The sequence below is a fragment of the Vidua macroura genome, chromosome 10 (genome assembly GCF_024509145.1).
Source record: "Vidua macroura isolate BioBank_ID:100142 chromosome 10, ASM2450914v1, whole genome shotgun sequence".
NCBI classification, from domain to species: Eukaryota; Metazoa; Chordata; class Aves; order Passeriformes; family Viduidae; genus Vidua; species Vidua macroura.
The window spans coordinates 4,963,671-4,987,436 of record NC_071580.1 but is presented as its reverse complement, the minus strand read 5'-3'; the positions used below and the strand labels follow the sequence as shown (position 1 = coordinate 4,987,436).

Sequence of the window (23,766 nt, the reverse complement as noted above, 5' to 3'; positions counted from 1 at the left end):
CTGATGAGGTATACAGAAATTAGGACTATATTCCTGAGGAAAAGATTTCAGAATAACAGCCTGGAAAACAAGGAGGTCATTTCAATGTTGACACTTGTGTCAGATTATTACACAATTACACAAGCCCTACCATGGCTTTATTTTACATTGACTGATTTCAATGACAACTTACAGTCAAAATCCACCCTTAGCTGAGGTCCTTTTATCACCTCCAAGTACCCACCTGGGCCATCATTTTGCAGTTCCAGGCCAGGCCAACTTTCACTGGATTTTCCACTGCACACTCTTTAAAAAGTCCTTTTCAGCCCAGTTTCCCCCACACCTGGAACCAGGGGCCAGGCTTCTCCTAGGTTTGCGACAAGCTCTGCCGTACAGGTGTCAATATTACTTGTTTCTGGAAAAGATATTGGTGACTGCACATTAATTTTCACTTAATGTCAAGATCTTCAAAAGAATAAATAAAGTCTGTATAAAATGTTGTGCTTGCAAAGACAGGAGAACCATATTTATTTGCACAGCGGATTAAGAGGTAATAAGATCCATCACTTCTCAGTTAAAGGTTTAAAAAATAATATAATCAATACCCAAATACATAAATAAATAAATAGAGGTACAGTACATAAATAGAGAGTCCCTGTGCAATTGGGAGTTACTTGTTTAGCCATTTTTACAATATACTTGAAAATCCAGAATTACAAACTAATAAAGCAGTTTGGTTATTCTGGTGAACCTGGGGTCCCAGGAACAGAACATAGACAAATTTTAGGTATTAATCACTTAAGAAACATGGCTAAGTTGTTGGGCTTTTTTAACCAAGTGCATTTATCCTCACTAAAGATTAGTACAGGACTGATGACAAAATAATTACTATTCTTCATATGTCTGACATTTAAACATCAAAGTGCTTTTCTTATAAAAGGCTCTGAAATAGAAACACCCATTATTTTGTGTTCTGTAAAATGTAACATGCAGCTGAAACCTGCCCTTCCTTCCAGTTAAGTAGGCATCAGTAACCCAAGAGAATAACATTTATTTTATAGTTAAATACTTTCTTCAAGCAGTGACACCCACAGGGAGAAAGTTTCAGGAGATTAAATCATTAAATAAATCCTGACACGCCGTCTGCCTGAGAGCAGGGATCTCATACCTGTGGCAAAAAAACAAGGAGGCCACACTGGAAAAGCTGATGGAACCCCAGGAGGCCCAAGGAGACCTTGGTGCCCTGTGTTGTCCCAGGAATTTGGGGTCCAGCACCTCTTCCTTGGCTTCAGGGTGTGAGTTTATAGGTAAACTGCCAGCCCCATGATGTCTTGCAAGCATCCTGGGGGTTCACTTCTCTCTTTTACATTTTTTTAAACAAAGGGGTTTTTAAACCACAGTGGTTTGTTGTTGGTTTGGGTTTGTTTTTGTTTTTTTTTTTTTTCTTTCAATCAACTGACTTATTTTTAAGCACCTAGAAGACAACAGATTCCTCAAAGAGCCATTGATTCGATTTAGCCAGAGCAGCAGTTTTCAAAATATGAGGAAGGGGAGAGATTAAGCACCAGATGTATGTAGGGGGTCAGTGGGAGCATGAGAAACCTCAGAAAAAATCCCATCCAACCTTTTTATCCCTACTTTGAGGAGATAAATAGCTGAGAGAAGAGTGAGGCTCAGTTTTGCTGAAGGTTTGGGAACAATGAGTTTTGTTGGAAGAGATTATTACACCAATTATTACACTCAGGATGCTGAGTGTGGGTTTTAAGGGAAGGAGCTTGGGAAAGCAAAGGAACGGGGTACGCAAAGCAAGGGAGGCAGAGGAGCAGGGCACAAGGTGAAGGAGAAGGTGTGAGCACAAAATAATACAGAAAGGCACAACTTCGTATAAAAATCTGGAGACCTCAGGGACTTACCCTGTGCTGCTTCCTTGGCAAAGCTTGTTTCTTCCCTTCTCTAGTCTACCCAAATGGACTGTGAAAACCACAGAAAACCCATCTGCTGTTCTTACTAAAAAAGGTTAGAGATGCTTGAGGGCCTGACTTTCTCGCTCATTCCAGAAACATTCTTCTGTAACCTTTAGAATCAGTGAGGTGGTACTTCAGCTCCAGGAAAGCTTGACTAAAAGATGACCTTTTAGTTTGTAGAAACATATTTTTCTTATATTACGTTTTCATGTCAACCTTTAAAGGAAAGTTGTGCTTTCCAGGACTCTATTTATATTTCTATGTGAATTTTTAGTATTATGAATTAATTTTTAATTATTGTCAGTGTTAAGTTTGGTGCTCATTCTTTTTTTTTTTTTCCTGCACTGGATTAATAATGTACGTGAATCTGGCTATTTAAATAAATATTTTAATTTGCTGACGATAGGACTGTGACTAAGTAATGACTTGTGTAAAGGCTGAACTCTTTAGTGTTTGATTTAAAAAATCTATTTAAATTCTTTTTCCTGTCTTAGGTACAAGAAATATTCCTGTGTTAAACCAAAATTTGTTACTGACCCATGGGAAAAAAATGAAAACCACAATAAATTCCCAGTCCAAAACAAAATTACACTTACCTTACCTTAAACAAACAATCTTTACGTACCTTAAACAAATAATCTTTCTGTTCTCTGCTGGCAGAGCTGCCACCACGCACGTGTGCTGCTGCTAAAACCCTAAATATGAAAGTCAAGGCCAGCTCTGACAGGGCTTGGAGCAACTTGGTCTAGTGGAAGGTGTCCCTGTCCATGGCAGGGAGTTTGGAATGAGATGGTCTTTAAGGTCTTTGCAACACAAACCATTCTACGACCATGAAACTGGTGGGGTTTGCTTGTGGGTCGGGCTGGCTGCTGCCAGGTCAGCCCCCCACAGAACCACTCAGAGGTGGGCAAAGCGTTTGGGTGTGGGTACAGGCGTCAGGTGTAGGCACAGGGTGCCAGCAGTGGGTACGGGGTGTCAGCAGTGGGTACGGGGTGTCAGCAGTGGGTATGGGGTGCCAGCAGTGGGTATGGGGTGCCAGCAGTGGGTACGGGGTGTCAGCAGTGGGTACGGGGTGCCAGCAGGCAGCACTGCAGATGTGAATGCCTTTGTTGGCCGAGAGCGCGATGGAGCAGCTCCGTCTTCCCACGCCTCGTGTGCCTGCACAGCCCCTTCCCCCGGGGGCACGCGCCCGGCCCGGGCAGCCTCGGGCGGGTGCGGTGCCCCGGGGTGGCGGTCGCCGAGCATGCCCGGCCGCGGGGCGGGCGGGCCCGGGTGGGGCGGCGCCGGGCGGGCTGTGGGCTCGGCTCGGGCCGGGCACACGGCCGGCGGCCCTGGAGGAAGCGCCGGGACTTCCTCCGGGGGAGGCCGGCCCGGGGGCGGTGCGCGCCCCGCGGGGAGCGCGGCGAGGCGGCCGCACACGGCGCGGAGGAGGCGATGCGGGCCGCCTGGGTGCTGCTGCCGGCGCTGGCCGCCCTGTCCGCCTACTATGTGTACCTGCCGCTGCCCGGCGCCGTGTCCGACCCCTGGAAGCTGATGCTGCTGGATGCCACCTTCCGGGCGGTGCAGCAGACGGTAAGGCGGCTCTGGGGAGGCGGGCGGACAACCCCCGCACCGGTACCGGAGGCGGTCGGAAGCGCGATAACGGTGCCGGCCCGGGGCATCCGCGCAGCGGGAGCGGCCGCCTCACAGCCCGGCCCCCCGGAGCTGCCTTGTGGCTGGAGCCGAGCGGGGAGTGCCCGGCTCGGTGACATCGCGAGTGCGGCGGGCCGGAGCTGCGGCCGGTCCCTCATGCAGGAGGAGAAGCGGGCTCGTGTCCCTGTGTAAGGCGCTGGCTCCGCGGCGACAGCCCCGGGTGTCGCCCGTGTCCGTCCGTCCGCTCGGAACCGCCGGCTGCCAGCGCTGCCCGGGGCTCCCGGCACAGCCTCACCGCGCGCGGCTCGGTCTGGTGTGCGACTTGCCGGCTCTTGGTCAGGAAAAAAGAATTGGTGGGTTTTAATCTGGTCCCTGTGCCTTAGGGAAAGAAGACATAAAAAGCTTTTTCAAATATTAAACTGTCTTGATTTGGAGTCTTATTACTAAATAGAACTCTCTGCTAGCTTTTTGCCACAAAGCAGTTGTCACTTGATGATTTCTCCCTTATTTTCTGCCAGTGTTTTTATGCTGACATGAAAGAGAACAGAGATGGCAAAATTTCTGATAATGGCTTTAGCTGTGAAGGTTGTTTTCTTCTCACCGTATCCAGTCTTTCACAAGGACTGATCAGTCACGGATAGGACTGATGTAAGGCACCGGCGTATGTGAAAATTGAAAGTTGTTTTGATTTTAATTTCAGTTTACTGAATTGTTTTGGAATGTGCAAAAGCTTGTACTTTGAGCAGATGATGACCCCTTCAAAAAGGGATTAAATGAGTTAGTGGACAGAGGGCTCATAAATTGACTAGGTGGGAATTACCTGCTACGTTCTTAATGCAGTAATGGTGGGTAGTGGGTAGAGGACAGTGGATCACACACAGTGACCAAACTTGTATGTTCTGCCTGAATAGCTTCTCTGGTTGTCACCTTTGGAGGCAGAGGCTGGGATTAAATGGATCACTTATCCAATCCCCTGGGACATCTTAAGGTCCAGTTGTATAGCTGAATCAAAGCATGCCTCTAGGATGAAATGATAAAACCTGTTCACTGTACAGATAAAACCTGGTCACTTGTATGTCCTCCTGTATGGTAGGAAAATTATGCAATACAATGGCTTAAATTCTGCAGTAAAATCTATGGCCTGAGATTCACTTGCTTCATGTTTTTAACTCAAGTGACTGAACTGCAGGTGCTCAGCTTGCCCAAATTCATTGGTAAGTAGGGACAGAAGGGCCGTGGTGCCTACACAGCATGCTGCCTGCAAAACACAGTGTCATGGTTTGTCCAGGAACACCTGAATCAAGGCCAGAACCCCTGGCTCAAGGAGACCTAACTTTAGAAAATGCTATGACTGTGGCTATATATATGTACATTGCTGCTGCCTCAGCTACACAGCCAGTTTGTTTATGTGATATGTTGGGTTGTAGATGGATTCTGGTGCCTCTAGCTTGGAGGCTGAGGAATATCTCTTTTGAGATATTCTAGAGGTCATAATCCCAGGAGGAGCTGGCAGGACAAAGCCTGGTGGGTGCCAGCTGGAGCAGGCTGGTGGCAGGGCTGAGGTGCCCACATCTGCCCCACTCTCTGGGACAGGGAAGACTTTGTTGGGGGAGAGTGGTCATTTCTTAGTTGTTTACATCTCTGGCCTTAGAAATAAAAACTTCAATAGTGAGAAAAACTACTAAGCAAGTAACAGTTTCTGTAACATCTCTTGCAAACCAAAGGGACAAGTGAGTTTTACCCAGAAGCATGAAGGAGGTGAGTTGTTAGAGGTACCCCAGTCACACAACAGGTGAGCCTTGGGTCATTGGTTTCTGGAGAGAAAGAGAAGGTGCTTTCCAAGTGTTCAGAAGTCTTTTTAACACTGAGGCAGCACAGTTGGGAATAAATGGCTGTCATTAGGAAGGAACTCTTGTGAATCAAAGGTAGGATTGTAAAAGTTAAGCTTGTGCATTTACTTTGTTAGGCAGCTTTTATTTGTGTATATATAAATATATATATATATATGAAATAAAGTGTATGTCCTTTTCTAGAGGTCAGCTTCCTCTTTCTTTGTCTATCAGCTATTTCAAGGCCAAATGGTTTAACATTTCTCTCAGTGAGACTGTTGAACTTTCACCCACTTCTGAATGTATTTCAACTTGCTGATTATTACTTTGCTTTATAGGTCTGATAGCCAACAGAAATACCTTTCTAATTTTAAAATCTCTGAAATGTATTTTTTCCCCACAAACTTCACATGCTTCAAATAAATTAATTGTCTTTTGCTTATTTTGAAATTGATTTGTCAAGACTCTGATGATTGTGACCATTTCTTGTTAGGGATAATGTGTTTGTTTGCTCAGTGCATTAATAATCACTGTGAATAAAACACAGTAGGGCTGTCACTGGCTTCCTGTGTAGTAATGATAAGGTTTTTACATTTGCATGTAGAGTTTTGTCCCAGGTAGCTATAAATTTTTTTACAAGCTTGGGACTGAGTCAGTGTCCTGGCTCAGTGTGAGCCTCCAACAAACGTTCCAAGTATAATCAGGTGGTGTGTAATGTTTATAGGGCAGTTTCTTTAAGTAGGTTTCAAAACATACTACAAAAGGGAACTGATACTGCTAAAATATCAGTTTAAGTCTTGAACTGGGGGGAACAGAGGTAGGAAGAGCTGGAGTGCTTCTCTGAGGTCACAAAAATTCCACTGAAGGAGCTGAAAACTGAGATGACTTTTCAGAGCCTTGTTCCTGTGCCCTCTCTAATGCCCTGTGCTGCTCTGGAAAGAAAACAGAGAAACTGAGACTTTAATGATATTAATGAATTGATGTGAAAATGCTTACCTAAGAAAGGGTAATTTGCCCATCACGTGTCTCAAAATGGGGCATGGTAACATTTTTACATAAAACTAATACAACACAATTTGAGATTAGCAATTAAAAACTTGTATACATACATATACATATATATATACACAGGTACATCGGAACTCAGCTTCAATGAAATTTGGGAAGCCACATAAAGTTAATTACGGGATTGAGCCATAGATTTAACCATAGTAACTTTTTCAGTTGATGTCTATTTTGAAGTGTCTAGAGCAACATTTCATAATTCTGCTGTAACAGCAGTATTGATAACAAGCATTTTTCACTTCTTCCTCTAACCACTCTCCCTTAGAGGAGGAAAGAGAGCAGCACATGTTTATTCAAGTCCTTTGAAATAAGTTATTTTTGAACACCTCTGTCAAGACACTTGCTATTCTGGTGCATAGCAAGGAAGGAGGGATTTTTTTGGAATTGGGACAACTGTTAGCAAAGGTTTGGAAGGGTAGACGGGTTGGCATAGAGGCCATCAGATAGATGTGTATGGAAGAAGGCAGGCAGATGTACATGGCAGGAAACTTCTCATCAGCCAAGTGTTTCCTTCGTGCTTCTTCTCCACTCACTACTGGAATAAAATCACCTATGGGATATCAACATTCAGGAGTAAAGAAAATAGTGTTAGTTCTTTCTAACATTTTTATTTCTCTCTACCCACATATTTCAGAGTGTGTGACTTCTGGACAGATGTAAGTCATAGTTGTAGGCAGTGAAGTAAGTTGTTGATGTGTTTGGATGCAAGAACAGTCTTAGAATTGATGTACAGTAAAACAGGTTTCTAGTTATGGCAGGTGGGTCTCACAGCACTGGCACCTGAGCAGAAACTAAACCACGCTGTAAGTCCTGCTAGCAGGAACAGGTAGCTTGTGCTGCTGTAATAGCAGATCATCATGGTTGAATAGGTACATGCACAAAACCTTACACTACAACATAATCTAGATTTTGCTTCTAATTAATAAACTGAAAAAAACAGTCTTCCTGGTTTCTTTTTAGTTCTAAAGGAATTTCATAAAACTAAGAGCACTTGTCTTTGAAAACTATCTTATCTAATGTTACTAAAAAGACATGTTCTTTATTGGGTAAAAAGACACTTGCATTGAGAAATCTTTTTGTAAAATCACCCTTAAACAGGGTAAATTTCCCAAGATGCACACAAAATAGTATGTTCCACATGCAGATATATGTGGAAATAATGCTGTTTATTTTTCACTAATCTGTTACTGACTACAGACATTGTGTTGGCATTTTGGCCTCTAATGTTTAGAGAAGTGTCCTTTTCAAATCAATGCCAGAACTGACTATAGTGTCTGTGTCTTTTAAGGTAGGAAGTTGGGGTTTAGACAGTTCAGCCTTGCAGTTCCAGCATCATTACTCAGTTGAGTCATGAGTGAGATTGGCTGGGTCCCAAGTAGTGCTGGATGTAAAAAGAGCCTTAGCTGTTTGCCCAGTTCCTGATCCCCCCAAAGCCTGAAAGGTCCATGCAGGACCTTGGCTCTGCCCGGCTGGGAGGGCACTGGAGGCAGCAGCTGGTGGCTCTGGAGGGTGTTGCCTTTGTGCGCTGCGAGCGTGACCTGACCTGTCGCAATAATTCCTGGCTAAAGGGCAGAGCCAGGCTTAGCCCAGGAAGTCGTCTGAGGACAAAGAGTCCCAATGTGCTGAGCAGCGTTAGAGGTTACTGGACATCTGCAACAAAAACTTTTGGGTTACTTTTTTGCAATAGAGAACACATGATGAGAATGGAATTCAAGTCCTTGAGGGATGTGAGTTTCCTAATGAAATTATCAGCTGAAGAGCCAATAGAAGAATCCATATAATTTAGGGACAGATATGGGTGGTTAAAGGTGAAGCAATGGTGCCTCACTGGTGCAGTACTTTGTTCATTCTGCCCTGATTCCTTTCTTATTTTACTGAAAAATTTCTCCTACATCAATTAAATCTTTCAGTACCTGGCACCCCATATCAAGGAGTTTACCAGAAGGAAAGTGTCGGTCTTGAACAGTTCAGTCCCTTGGGAGTGCTTGCATAGTCCTTACCTTAAAATTTCAGTCACGGGAATGTCCTGGCAAAAGAAAAGGAGATTTTGCTGTAGTGGAAAAACTTGCAGCTGTGACCCAGAGCGAGCAATGTGCTATGCCTGTAGCTGGCACAGCAGTTCTGGGCCAGTTGCCCACAGGCTTTTCATTTTTATACTATCTCCTCTTTCTTTGCTGTAGTCTCTTTACTTCCCCCTTTTCCCTATGCTTTCTCTTCCTTTCTGCTAGCTTTTAGTATTACAGCACTGTCTGTCCCTTTTCACCAGAGAACCTCTCCCTCTCCCCCTCTCCCTCCCCCTCTCCCTCTCCCTCTCCCTCTCCCTCTCCCTCTCCCTCTCCCTCTCCTCGTCCACACATACACATAATCCCCAAATATATTGAAGTGTTACATTTGATAACTTGCAGCAGCCCTGCAGGTTGTAACTGGAAGGGTGGTAAAAACCACAGCTACCAGCAAAGATCAAACCCATTCTTGCTCACATGAGATGAGCAATTCCAGTTTTATCCCAGATTCAAGCTGCTGCCCAAAGGGCTGGTGCCATCCTTTCTCCTGCTCCTCTTTCCTGCCTTGGAGTATCAGTAAGGTGGTGACATGACTGAAGTTTAGTGTTTCTCTGGCTCTGCTGGGTTTGTATTTAACTGGTGCAGCAAGATCATGCTCTGAGGCTTCCAGGGGCACCACAAGAAAGGTGCCAGGGATGAACAGGCATCAGCATGGGCAGGGCTGTCCTTTGAGTAGCAAGGCACCCCTAGAGGAGAGTTGGCCAACCACATCTTCTGCCAGGAGTATTAGGACAGACTGCTAAGATATGATAGATGGGTTTTTTTTTTTAATATTTAGAGAGAGGAAAAGACAAAATTTATTTGTGAGAACTTTGGACAGGACTGGCTCTTTGCCAGCAAAAAGTGCAATCCTGATGCCTTGTAAATAACAAGCCAATAGGCTGATTAGGCAGCTTGACTAACAAAGAATCTATCTGATAAATACTTGGCAAAAAACTGCCCATGCCTGATAAATAATTAGGACTGCTGCCTTTGCTGATGTAGAAAGCATCTTTCCCAGGTTTATGGATTCTTGGAAAGAGTGGTCTGTTCTAGGAGAAATGGGCATGAAAGAGCATGGTAGGCTGCAGATGGCCAGGGTGCTCTGTGGTTTGAAGAACAGGGCAAAACAGTTCTTGGTAAATACCACTAACTAGCCTTGAAAACAAAACATTCCTGATTCCAGGGAACATGTGGTAATCTTGTCTACAGAGAATGCAAACTAAAGTGGGAGAAAACAATAACGAGATGTCTATTGCAGCACAGTCAGGCTAAATAAAATCTACAAAAACATTCTTTTCATGAGCAGTATTTCTAAGACTGCTTCCCAGTGGGTACCTCCCCTGGGAACTTCCATAGGCCACAGAGAGGATCAGACCTTCATGTGGTTACAGCAGTGGCAGCCAAACAATTTGTGTGCCAGATTATTAATAGATGCATTGCTCTTCAGATTTCAAACTAGTCCTGGGGTTTCCTGTGGGAAATTTAAGTAATGGTGGGAGAAAAACATGGGCTGAAACTCAGAGATACAAATAGCCTTGTGAATTCAGCATTTCTTCCTGCCAGGTGGATATTTGTGTTTCTTCTCCCAGAGAAAAGACTTGTAGTATGAAGAAATTATATCCCATCCAAAAAACAGCAAACATTTTAAAATTTGGATTCCTACCAAGCCATCTCAGCAGGGTGATGTTACCACAAGTTAAAGCAAGAAAAGAAAGTAATTTTTTTAAATTCTTGTTTTGGAAATGGATTCCTCTCCCAGGTCACATAACAGCCCATTGTATTTGGTGTAGATTTTGGTTTTTTTTTTTAAATATCACACTTGTCTTTTCTTCTAAAGCAGTCTGCAGTGGGAGCTGTGTAGGGCCTTTCCTGTACAGAACCTGGATGAAAGCAAATACTTCCATATTTTTAACATTCAAACTAATTAGGACTGAGAAAAAAAATACATACAAGAGATTGTGTCTGTAAGATCTTCTTTGGAAGAGAGGATGCTGAGTGCTTCAAAGCTTGCTTTTATTCTGGAGGGGGGGTCTGTGCAGATTTTGTACAGATTAAACTGGGAACTATCTGTTCTTCAGCAGGTGAATGTGCTTAGACCAGTAGCTGGGTGACCCTGCTCACTCTGTGTGAGCATCTTGAATTCTTTGTCGCAGGTTACACTGCACTAGTGGGACTGGCAGAATTCACACTGCAAAGTGGGTGTGTGTAGAAAAGCCCTATACAACAGGACACCTCTTGTTCCAAGTATTTGGTACCTGAACATAAAATAAAAAATTCCAGCTGACAGTTTTCCTAGTGGTAGTGTTCCTACAGGTATATGTTAAATATATGCCTTAATTTTACCTCCCAACTCCATTGCCTTGCCTGAGAATGTTTTACAAAAGGCCTTGCTGGTTATCCAGTTTCTGAGCTAAAGGGGAAAGAGCTCCACTACTTTTCCTTTTAAATGGTCAGTCTGGACACTGTAGTCCCTGTGGTCCTTTGGCTGCCCTTTTGCCACCCCTGGTGCACCATCCAGGGCATGGGAACAGGTATGCACTACAAATAGTGAGCAGGTCATGTGTGGGGGGCAGGTCATGACCATCTCAAAGTGGAGGAGTGCCTTGAATCCCAGTAGCATTTACTGAGAGAAACAGGTTTCTAATCAAGTCAAGAGCAAAGTTTTAAAAATAAACATGAAAATTAAAGTCCTGGATAGCTAAAGGGGATAAAATCTGTCTCCTTCTACCATAAGGAGACAAAAGGATCAGATCATTCTTTAATTTCATAGTGTTTTAATCACATAAAAAAGTAACACACTTGAGTCTCTGGGGTTGGAAAAAAGTGTCATTAACCTGCTGTTGTTCTTGACTAGTGTTTCAGATCCTTCCCAGTTCAGCAGATAAACACAGGACAAGCCAAAAACACCATTATATTCCTTTAAGACTATTCCTGTTTCCGAATTTCTTTGCAGTCCTTGGGAACTTTTCTTAATTTGGAAGTAGAAAGACTTAGGCTTTGCAGTGGAACGAGAGAAATAATCTGCATTTTTGAAACTTTTCCACCAAAAAACATCGCCTGTGTAGTATTGCCCTCTGCTGGCACCAGTCTGAGGAGCTTCATAAGTCCCCTAGTGGAACATGAGGGTTGTCCCCTTCCAAGGCATCTTTTACAGGATCCGAGTGCTCGTCCATGGTTGTGATCCACGAAGTGCTCATGGCTTAATTTTATTTTTCCACAGAAAATCTTCTATGGGCAGCATTTTGTTTTAATAGAGCTTTAAGAACATTAGAGGTTCGTGATAAAATTTCATTTTCCATTGAATATTGTAAGAATCACATAGGACCTGCCCTTTGAAGGCAGTTGTATTGCACATCAATGTGGTAGAGTATGATACGCTCTGAAGTAACAGAAATTTCTTTTCTTCTTTTCCCCCCACTAGTGTCACCTGATTCACTATCTGAGACTCAGCCATCACTTGACAGTTCTGAATTATTTGATTTGCACCTTTGACAAGCTGAAGTCTGTCACCTCTGAAGACATTAAAATCACGGATGCTGTTTTTGATGGCGTGGAAGTGAGAGTGTTTGAACCTCCTGCCAAGGGAGATGAAAGCCTCAAGCGCAGCATTGTTTACATCCACGGAGGGGGCTGGGCCTTGGCAAGTGCAAGTAGGTGTCTGCCAGTAATTAAAACGAATTCCAGTCTGCTTTTCTCCTAGCAGGAAAAGCCAAACGCTTTTTTTCCTGCCAGGAATGGCAGTTTTGCTAAGATGTACCTGAATTCAGTAGTGACTGTCTCCACTCTGGTGGATCAAGTCTAAGGAGAGAGGGAGAAAAATATCATGAACACACAGCAGAAGTGCATATCTTGTATGCATCTGTGCTGTAAAAGGACCAAAAGGTTAATTTTGTTACATCCTGGGAGGAAAAAATAGCTTATTGATTAAATTTCTGTGATGCCTGGGTGGGCTGCTTGGGCCAGTCCCTCACTTTCTGAGGTAATTTGCAAAAGTCAGTTCTTGCTGATCAGGTTCCAGTGGCTACATATGAGAAAATTATGTGGGTTTGCCCCATTTTCAGAGAATAATTAGCAGAAGACTGAGCTGATCTACACTGCATGCAACAGCCTTGCTAATGTTTGGTTCTTAAATAACAGCTACCTGGGAATACACACTGCTGAGCACAGGCAGGAGGAGTGTGAGGGAAACAGCTAGAGGTTCGTTCCTCTTTGGGTTGTTCCTTAGGGACTACAACCACCACTAGCATAATCACCTGGAAATTTAATGCTGTTTACTCCATTCACTTGGAAACCACAAACACGATCAGGGGAAGTGAGGTACAGCTATAGGCAGTGATAAGGTAACCACTGATTCCTTCCACACTGTACAGGAGGAAAACAGCCTTGGGACAGAAAGGGCTTGTGGCTCCTGTGGCTGCTCTGAGATCCAGATCCAAGAAGAGTCTTTTCCCTTTTCCTTCCCCATTGTTCCCATGCCTTCCTGAAGTCCATACAGCCCTGATTCTACAGCTTCCTCTACAGCAAAAGAGCATCAGTGGATTTTTACAAAATGATACAAAACACAGACTGTACTGATTGCATTTGGACTCTGGATGTACAAGTCATTTAGACCATGATTTAAGTGAGATTTAGGTTCCTAAATAACTTTCAAATGTGGCCTTCACATGCCTTTGGAAATTCCAGTCTCCTTGTCCTGTAGCAGTTAAACATTTTACTCCTCTTCCTACAGAGGAATTATGCTTTGAGATGGGTTTTCTTAGACCTGCCTAAAGGATATTTGTTAACCTCCTGCCTGCATCATTTGTTCTGTAATAGTTTGCATATGACTCTTGTTGTGCAAAAGTTTATATTACATTGCTGCACTTTGTCAGGGTGATTATAGCTTGGCTTTGTCAGATGTATCCCTGAGTCCAAGGTGCAGAAGTTAATGACACAATCGATACAATTAAATATTCATTTCTAAGACTGGATACTTTAGAAAACGTTTCATGTTCTAGTATATTTTATAGTACTGGGAACCAACAATTAGGTAACTGGAAAGGAACAAAATTAAAGATAATCAGTCCTCTGATAAATAGGATAGCTGTGATTAATCCTCCCTTAAATGAGTAGCTCAGCTGACATTAATAGGGCAACTCATTTGAGTTAAAGCAGTGCATGCTATAATAAAATGAACCACAGGCAGTGACTCATACAGCAGTAACCCTCTCTGGATGTAAATGCCCCCAAACCACTGGGTGCCTTAGATTTTGGCCAGCTGAGAAAATTGTGATAGGTGTGTGAAATGACTTGTCTGAAGTCACCAAGAAGCAGATGAGGAAAGGCATTAGACTGCAGGATTCTGAAATTCTGATGAATTATGTTGCTTCTGCTGTAGTATGGATTTGGCACTTGAGCAGTTGTGGGCTGATCTCATTTATCACTTACTTTGCTTATATCTGTGTGATTGCTGTATGTTTTCTGAGAAGGCTTAATGACAGTTTTGTGACTATTGAATCACATGTCCCTAACACCATGTCCTTCCCTACCAGGAACAAGCCTTTACAACAATCTCTGCAGAATCATGGCTGAATCTCTGAACGCTGTTGTTGTCTCTGTTGAGTGAGTAATCTAAAACTGATCAAGTAGTTTTAAGGTATTAGAAATATGTAACATAGTTCTTTTAGCTTCTCCTTTGCTAGTGGCTTCTCTATAAGGCTGTAACTTGGACAGTAATTTTCTCTACTAGCCTGATACCTTTATCCTTTTAAAATGAAAACAAATTGGAGTGGTATCAGAAATTCATTTGGTTTTCTAATTATTTTATAATACACTGTGAGGTCTGGCAGTTTCCTGCTGCTCTTGCAATCTCCCACTGTTCAGTCCTCTCTTTTAAGCCTTGTGCTTCCCTCAGAAGACTGCCAGACAGCAGAGAAGCAGGGCTGCTTTTTTAACATTTTGAACAATTCCAAGGCAAACAAACCTCTTGATTAGCTAAATACATTAACTAGACAACTCCAACTTGATTGGTACTGTTCCCATCTTTATTGTCAACTTCAATATTTTCTTTTTTAAACCCAAACACTTGATAAAATTACTCAAGTTTCCCACCTGCAGTTCATTACATACCAAGCTTTGGGATCTAATTGCAACTTAATTATATGGAGTTGATGTTACTCATTTAATGCTTATTATAGTGTACTTTAAAGGGTTGCAGGGGGGGTTGGTTTATTCTTTTTTACTGTTTTGATTTTTATTATTAGAAAAAAGGAAAACTACAAAAGCAGCTGTTGGTTATTCCAGACAAGCAGCAGTCACAATATTGAAAAGTTCCTTATTATTCCTTTTCTGATTTATGCTGGTATCATTCTGTCTATTGCTCTGAGTTACTATTACCTCTTCTCCTTACTCATTACATCTTTCAATCAAGGGGTGTGCATTCAATTAGGCAAGTCTAATTGGATTCCTCATTGGTCTAATTGCACATCTCACTTTCACAATCTATGCAGAGTTTACTGTTACGCTGTTTTGCAAGGAGCTCCCAAAGGACACTCTCAGATTCCTGTATGTACAAGATAAAGATTGCTTTCTGACAGCAGGTCACAACTGGAGTTTGAAAGTTGTAATCTTAAGTTAAAAATTTATTCTGCATATGAAACTTCTCTAGCTTACAAAGATGTTTTGAGTCAGAGAACTGAATTTTGGTTGGCTAGGCTATACTGAGAAAGTATAAAATCTGTAGTTTGAAAAGCTGAAAACTTTGCTTTGTACCATAAGGCCCAGTAACAACTCTTGGATGTCAAATTGTTCAGTAAATACAAGCAGATGTCTCCTGCACTATTATTTAGAAGCTGAGAAAGCTTAATGTCTGGGATTCAGCTGCTGGCTCTTTCTGGCAGACTGTTTGTTCTCTCTGTGCCTCCATCCCCCACCTGCCCAATGGGTGTATTTCTGCTCCTCTCCTTGATAAAGGAAAGGAATTATTGTATTCTGTTGCATTAGAGAAAATCAGCATTACTGAATTTCTTGGCTATTGTTCATTTCATGGCACAGAGGGATAGCAAGGTTTATTCTCTCCTGACATCAGTAAAAATTTGGGAAGCAGAAGTGCTTAGGTGTTTGGCTCAGCCAAACACGAGCGTGTTGGGTGTGTATGATTTACTCACCCTTGTACTTGTTAAGGTGGGAATTTGGATCAAAACCAGGCAGGGTATAAAAACTCCCTTGCCAAGGGTGTGAATGAAATGATGAAAATCCTCCACTGGGAAATTCTAGGAAAGTGCTGCACCGTTTTATACTATCTTGGTATTATTCATGTCTAGTAGGCTCATTTTAATTTTTCCAAATTAAAACATTAATTATAAGATTAAGTCTTACATACATATTACACACCTCCTACTTCTTCTGCACTATTTATCCTAATGAAATACTTACTTCCAGTAAGAGCTATCTGATATCACCTGTAAATCCTAAAGGAGAGCTACAATAACACCAGTACAATAAAGCAGAGGTAGGAATTGTTTCTCATCCCTTTCCTTTTGCAGGTACAGGCTGGTGCCCGAGGTGTGCTTCCCCGAGCAGTACTACGATGCTCTTCGTGCAACAAAGCATTTCCTGCAGCCTGATGTCTTAGCTGAGTATTCAGTGGACCCCAGTCGAATTGCAATCTCTGGGGACAGTGCAGGAGGGAATTTGGCAGCTGCTGTGTGCCAGCAGGTAACATCCACTGAGTGTTCTGTATTGCACTACAGCAGTCCAGCCCAGAGAGGCTGGCAGGGTCTTTGTGCTGCACCATCACAAGGTGATGTGCCACGCCTGAAAACAGAATGGTAGAAAGCCAGAGTCTGCTCATTTTTCTTCTGTAAAGTGATTCAGTCACTATATGAATCTTGTGATGTGTTCTTACAGTCACAAGTTGTTATGGACCAGAGTTCAAGAGCAAGTAGCGAAATTACTTTTTTGTTACCTATTTTGCTGGTGAACTTCTTTTTCCAAGTAGGCATAATTTCTTAATATGGTTGCCTATTTTTAGATAATTGTCTCTGGAAATATGCTTTTATTTCTTTCAAATACAAACGAAGGACAAAATATACAGTAAATGGTGCTTAATTCTTCTGTTAAATTGTCCTCCTGTAGCATTTTGCAATTTTAAGGACATTTCTTTTGTGTACCTGCAGTTTAAATGTAATCTGAATTTGATCTAGTAAAGAGTTTAAAGGAGACTGGAGGCAAGTAATATTTTTCATGGTTGAATGAAATGTTATTATTACTAACTTATTCCTATTTCCATAACCATTAGTGATAAGAAAGCAGATACCATGTCCAGACAACTAATTATCATGACAACCTTGCAATATTGAATTAGGGTGGAAAAATTAATAAGAGACGATTACAAAAAAAGCATCAGTATTGAGGACTGATAAACATGATAGTACCACATTTTCAAAAGAGCATTCCTAATTCAATTCCCTGATGCATAATTGTTTTTAAACCAGATGAGACACGATAGGGCACTGGATATGTTGTGTAGGAGATGAAACAAAAGAGTTTGCTGACTCTTTCAGTAAGGCAGTCGGGAGCACCAAATTTGTAATTGAGAGACTCGAATCAAATACAGGTCAAGTCAGACACAGGGAGGTGCACAGGTGAGCCTTTGCTAGAAGAAATTGTGGATGCCAGCTATCTGCACTGGCTGAAAAAAAACCAATTAGATCAATTAATGGAAGAAAAATCCATGGAAAGCTCTTAAAAGCAAGAGTAGCTCCTTTGATTCAGGAAATCCTGCTGTTGCCACTTGTTCAGCTGGACACTGTGTTAGAGAAATGCCACTTTACATGTTTTTTGTCTTCTTACTCCCTTCAATGAACTGATGTCAGTGATTTCTGTTGGGAACGGGATGCTGGATCTGCCTGAATGGCCACCTTATGAGAGGAGAAAAAGATCAGGCTGCTAATACTTCAGGCAAAACAGCCACATTACCTGTATAAGAGCAGAATTCACTCTAAAACTGTGCAATGAACGTTTGTTTTTCTAAAGTTCCACATTGATGTATGTATTTATCTTCTTCATAATCTTAATGCTGTCCTGTGTTTTTCGCACAGCTTAGCAAAGATGAGGATTTGACTGTCAGACCGAAACTGCAGGCCTTGATTTATCCAGTCCTCCAGGCGTTTGACTTCAACACACCTTCCTACCAGCAGAACATGAACATGCCCGTGCTCCCTCGCTACGTCATGATCAACTACTGGATCGACTACATCAACGGCAACTACGACTTGGCTCACGAGCTGCTCATCAACAACCACACCGCGCTCAACGTGGGCCGGGCTCTCTCCTTCCGCGCGCGCCTCAACTGGACGTCCCTTCTGCCTCCCTCCTTCAAGAAGAACTACAAGCCCGTGGTGCAGACCACGGGTACAGCAGCCATCGTGGAGCGGCTGCCGGCGCTGCTGGACGTGCGGGCGGTGCCGCTGCTGGCGGACGACGCGACGCTGGCGCGGCAGCCGCGCACCTACGTGCTGACCTGCGAGAACGATGTGCTGCGCGACGACGGCGCCATGTACGCCACGCGCCTGGAGCGCGCCGGCGTGCCCGTCACCCTCGACCACTTCCACGACTGCTTCCACGGCTGCATGATCTTCACCGTGTGGCCCACGGATTTCTCGGCCGGCGTGCAGACCAGGAACAGCTACATCAAGTGGCTGGATGAGAACCTGTGAAGGGAGGGCCCCGCCGGAAGGCGCAGGGTGGGGGGGTGGCTGCAGTGTCTGTTCTGGCGGAAGAGCAAACAACCCAAAAGTGCACTTTTCTGAATTCTGACTTCACTGTTCAGCTGCAGACCACTAACTGCGGCATTTTCTAGCTCTGTTGGCGTTGCCCATAAGGAATTTTGAGAAGTATTTTTTTTCAAACCAATCTTTTTCCACTTTCTCCCAGATGTCTATTGCCAAACATATACATGTGTTGAGCAGGGAGATCAGGATTCCTGCAGGATTCTTACCTGGCTGCAACTTTAAAGCTTTGACTCTTAATTAGGTACAAAGGCCCTGGCTTTGAAGTGATGTGAGATAAATCCTAACATCTACGCCTACTTCTAAATATGTAAAAAACATCATCTTGTTTTACAGCAGTGTTGAGCATCTGATGTCACAGTGAGAAGCTTGGGCAGCAGGGCCATGAATTTGAATGACAAGCATGGGTTTAGGTTTTGGCTTTTTGCCATAGACAAACAGCTCATTTAAATTTTTAAAAATATTTTTTGAAAAAGCTCTTCTAGACAGTTAAAACAATGCTAGATGCATCTCTTAGCCAAGCCTGTTATTTGGCTTTGGAATTTGGTCTTTACCACCTTTTAATAAATGTATTTTTAAAAGGTAAAGGACTAAATATATTTTCAATTAAAAGTATGATAGCATACACACAAATAGGTAAGATAAAATAGCATGTGTAGTAGCAGAATCCAGGTTTCCTGTGTGAGTGACCTTCAAAGCTGACTACTTATTTGGCTAAAGAATGTGACTTCACCTGTGTTTAAAGCTTCAGTTGTACGACCTCCGTACAGAAAATACTGACCTTACTACAAATAGTCTGCTGTGTGGTTTGCACTAATGTTTGTAATTAATAGTAGAAGTTTTTGTTCATTGACTTTTCTTTTATGTTTGTAGTTTTTATTGTATTTCCTGCTTCATGAAAGGAGGAAAGCAAGCGAATACAAGTGGGCTCCATTCTATACAAAAGATTTAATTCTGAGCTTTGCAGCTGAGCTTTGTCTGCCTTGTAGATTGCTCTAGGTAAGGTGATCTCACTACTGGGCAGCAAATCTGTGCAGTTTGAGCCAGTCTGTAAAGTTCAGACAGGCAGGACAGGGGAGAGAAACCACTTTGTGACTGTCTGTTGCCCAGGCTGCTCACAGCTTGCAGAAGTGAAGGTGGTGTCAAAAGCCTGTAGGCACAGAGGACAGAGTGGGAGATTAAATTCATCCTCAGCTCTACCACAGACTTCCTGTGGGTCCCAGGAGAGCAAGGTCATCTCCTTACACCCCACTTCTGCAAGGGAGGCAGAAATTTCCTACCTCACAATGGAGCTGTGAAGCTGAATTCTCAGGCATGGGCGAAGCACACGGATATGAATGTGACTGCAGGCACTCAGCAGCTCCCATGGCTTTTGACTTTGCATCCTTTTCCAAGAGCTGGCTCAGAGCTGCCTGTCCCACATCAGGGATGCTGCTGGGCTTGGGTCCTGCTGAGCAGTTTGCTCCCCTCTGTCCTGGTTCCTGTCAGGAACACTAAGGTGAAGCTTCTGGACCCTTGGAGATCATAACAAAGGCAATTTCATTAAATCATTCCTTATAGCAGGATTCTGAAACGTTCTTCAAAAAAAACCCATCAGGTTCTGGTAGATCAAACTGCCTTCTGACATTTAAAATACATACAGAGCCGTTCCCTTTCACTGGGATTTAAATTAAATAGGAGAATGGCTTTGCTGAATCACTGCTTCCTGGAAACACCAGGTTGTTAATGTGGTTGTGTGTATTAAGAAAAACCATTAACGAGACAAGGCCTGGATGTCAGCTCAGTCATGCAGGCCAAAACTCATTCCCAGCATAGTTCACAGGGAGATCACAAGGCAAAGCTTTTTCAACAGTGGCCCAGATTCTTCTCCCATTTAGCATTTCCAAAGACTTGGTGGAATTAGAGCAACCAGGTGACAATCTGAATCAGAATAAATTTTGATCAAGAAACCAAATTAACACTGCAGAGGAATTCAAACTTTTTGTCTGGATTTAAACCCTTTCCTCCTTTTCCCCATAAACACAACTTCATAGACTGTATGCTTTAAACAGACAGCAACCAAAGTCCTATCCATTCAAAAGACAAGTTACTAATCTGCCCCAGAGTCCTTTGCCTTTAGATGGAGACAGCTACATTTACCTGACCTTAAACTATGACTAAAACAGTAAAAAAAAATCATTATACTGAGTTACAACAGGCTTCTTCTTGTATTTCCTGCTTAAAGAGTAAACCCATGTCAGAAAAGATAGAATTTATATCTACTCACTGTCATTAGTATAATATACTATGATTATATATCATAGTAAAACTGTGGTACTGGAAGAAAATGGTTAATATTCCTAAAAATCTTATAATAATTCGTTTTCCTGAGAGCTTTCTGCAAAACTTTAGCTCAGCATTTGTTTATAGCTAAGTTATAAATACCTGTTAACGAATCTAAAATATAATTGCTGCTGGTTTTTTTTTAACTGAAATGAAAGGGAGAGCTGGAATATATATATACACATATATACATATATTCATGGAGTCAGTTGTAAATTTCCTTCATGCACTGAAGAAGCACACTGAAGTCTTGGCACAAGAAATAAGTTTATAACTGGAGTGAACGTGTTTACAAAGCCGTCAGCAGCCTGGTGCGATGGCCGAGATCTCAGCACCACGTGGATGTGATGCACACTATTAACTACTTCTCTCAAAGCATCTGGACTACTTTGACCTTGCAGCCATGTGGTTTAATACCTGAGAGCTGCAGAGATACCTGAGGCATCCTACAACATGGAAAAAAAGAGGTCTGAGTTCCAGCTCTGAAAAGACATGACACTGATCAAATTCAGTGTAAAGCTTGAACTGAGTGTGAGTCCCAGCCCAGCTTTCCTCCTCCTGTGCTTTGGTCTCCTTTGCACACAGTCCCCATGCCCCAGATTGAAAGTTTAGGATTGTTTCCAGCTGTGTTGCTACAAGCTCCTAGGAACTGACTCAAGGTTACAGAAAGCAGATGCTTGGAAGCAAGGGATTAAGATTAATCCATGTTACACCACCTGGACTTGTTCCTGTGTTTTCGTATATCCCCAAGGGTTTCCTTGAGTGCATCTTGCACCTTGGTTATTTCACAAGGCAGTTTAGGGCACGATGTAGGATCAGAGCAAGTGTGTGTAGCAATATTTTGCCTGTGCATGGTAGAGTCTTTTCAGAGAAGACTTTCAATGAATTTGTTTTCTTATCATGATCTTGGCTTTTGTAGGTAGCTTTAGCTTTTCTTCCCTTTCTGCAATTAGACTCTATCCCTGTACTGCAAAAATATCTTGTTCCTGACGGCTATTGAAACATTCAGATGACAGCTTTAAAAAAAAAAGGCAAAATCAACTTGCATAACAGAATCTATAGTCATTCTTATCCTGCTTTCATAGACCTGAGAACTATATTAGTGAGTCCCCAGTATTTTGGCTAATATTTGCAGGAATAGATGGAGATTTTGTCTCTCTAGCTGAGGACCTCTTAAAGGATGGGTGTTCAACATTTCTGGAAGCCCAGACCTCTTTCAAGAGGTTTTATGATGCATAAAAATCACAAGTAAGTTGAATTTTCTTACCTTCATCTAAGTTATTTCAGAACTGCATTCCCAGTCAAAGCAGAAAGGCCATTGTGAGTTTTAACACTTGAAAACTAAATAGAAATACTTCATCTTTAAAACATTATTTTGTAGTATTTGGGCCTCTATGTTTTTTAATCTCTTATCAAACTGTAGTAGAAACTTTTAAAAATAAAAATATTGGAAGCAGGTAAACTTGAGTTAAACCTTTTAAGCTGCTATGATCTGTAACATGATACTGTTAAAATCTAAAACCAGCTGGTTTAATGTTCTCTTATTTATGATGTTCAAAAGCCCAACATACAACATACTTGATGTGAATGCATTCAATACCTTATGCATGAGGTTTTTGCTTTTTGTCCCAGAGCAGGGGAAAGATTTGTAAGATCTCATTACCAAGTGTAATTTGAGATGTGCTATCAAAATGAAGAACAAATAAATAAAGTGAAATATACCTGTGACTTATTTTATTTTTCCCAGGACCACTGGTTTTGTATTTCTGAGCATTTCCAGTCTGATTTTTGATTGTTTTCAAGGCAGGAGACTTCTGTATGTCCGTGGGCTGTGAGGGTCATCTCCTTGTACTTCATTTCTGCCAAATGATTAATGGTAACCACATCTGCTGGTGCTGAAGAGTGGACAAACCTGCACTGCTGCTGTTGTTCTTCTTCAAGATAAACAGCAGAACTCACATTCTCCATTCTGATGTATAAACACATTTTTATGTGTCTATAGGTTATGTGTATGTTTGAAATTTGGTTTAGCCAGCAAAAGTTCAGGTTCCTTTTTTATTCCTGTTTGCCTTCCTTTCACATTCTTTTTTTCTGACCTGCAACCCATTTTCTGCCCATGTTCTCTCATTTATGGATCATAGCAGCATTACTTTTGAAATATCCTGATGTGGGGGGGTTTCCCATTTTGTCCAGCGGGCTCCTGTGCCTTTCACGGAATACAAAGCTTTTCTCCTGCTGGGAAAAAAAAAAAAAATGGTGGGGAAAAAAATGCTTCAAAGGACATACAACCCTATTTTTAAAGCCAGCAAGAGTCATACTCCTGCTTGCATGAAATTGAATGCATGAAATTGAATGCATTAAAAACAGTCAGGACCACATAAAACATTTTTTCCCAGCAATGTTTTCTCAGATGTCATAAAACATCTGACTGTGCAGGGCTTGGCAAGGCGGGGCAGTGCCTCCCTCAGCTGAGTGAGGCTGTGACCACATCCCCTGCCTGGCTGGTGCTGGGGCTGCCTGTCCCTGTGCCCTATTTCCACCTCCCACCCTCAGCTGGAGCAGCAGCGAGTGCCCCATGGGGCTGTGCCTGACCCAGCTGTGCCTGCCACAGCTGGATCCCAAAATCCTCTTCCTGCATCCCACCTGCCTGGGTTCTGCTCCCTGCCTCACACTTAGAAAACTCTTAGGAGCTGGGCCATATTTTATTTTGTTCCTCCTCAGGGGAGACACATGTTTTCTCCTTGCTCTTAATTCCAGTTTTTCTGTCACTAAGCCAATGGCATTTAACTTCTTTTATAAATGTCATCTAAACAGCTGGCAGCACATCATTAATGTGAGATGAAATTCACGCCTAATGTAAATCTAATATTTTTTCCAAATTATTTTCCACAGCATTTTAAAGTGTTTATCAACTATTCAGCAGGAACACATGCAAAATAAACCAAGAAAAGAATGTGCAATGGCTCCTTAAAGGCTGTTTTTACAGACACAATATTTTAAATATCTTTTTCTTTTGTAAAATGTAGAGAACACTGAATACTTACATTACAACAACTATTCATTTCTGAAGCAGAATCTCAAAGCCCAACACTTCCCATCATAAGAACTCTAGGGGTATAAGAGAGGCAAAATCTGTCAAAGGAGAGAATAAATTTTATAT

General features: G+C 42.4%; 1 protein-coding gene across 1 annotated transcript; it reads left to right on the top strand.

The window, feature by feature from the left end:
• The first annotated feature begins 3,319 nt into the window (after positions 1-3,319).
• On the top strand, positions 3,320-22,327 carry NCEH1 (neutral cholesterol ester hydrolase 1). The gene is made up of 5 exons (XM_053986482.1): positions 3,320-3,515; positions 11,936-12,164; positions 14,046-14,115; positions 16,038-16,209; positions 17,595-22,327. Exons 1-5 carry the CDS (start codon positions 3,378-3,380, stop codon positions 18,210-18,212), a joined length of 1,227 nt encoding a protein of 408 aa, XP_053842457.1. The 5' UTR covers positions 3,320-3,377; the 3' UTR covers positions 18,213-22,327.
• Positions 22,328-23,766: the final 1,439 nt, after the last annotated feature.

Bases quoted from the DNA above. Each gene is read 5' to 3' on its own strand.
- NCEH1 (XM_053986482.1), top strand. From the start codon at position 3,378: ATGCGGGCCGCCTGGGTGCTGCTGCCGGCGCTGGCCGCCCTGTCCGCC. The intron at 3,516-11,935 runs GTAAGGCGGCTC...TCCCCCCACTAG, and splicing joins TCCGGGCGGTGCAGCAGACG to TGTCACCTGATTCACTATCT. The intron at 16,210-17,594 runs GTAACATCCACT...TTTTTCGCACAG, and splicing joins CAGCTGCTGTGTGCCAGCAG to CTTAGCAAAGATGAGGATTT.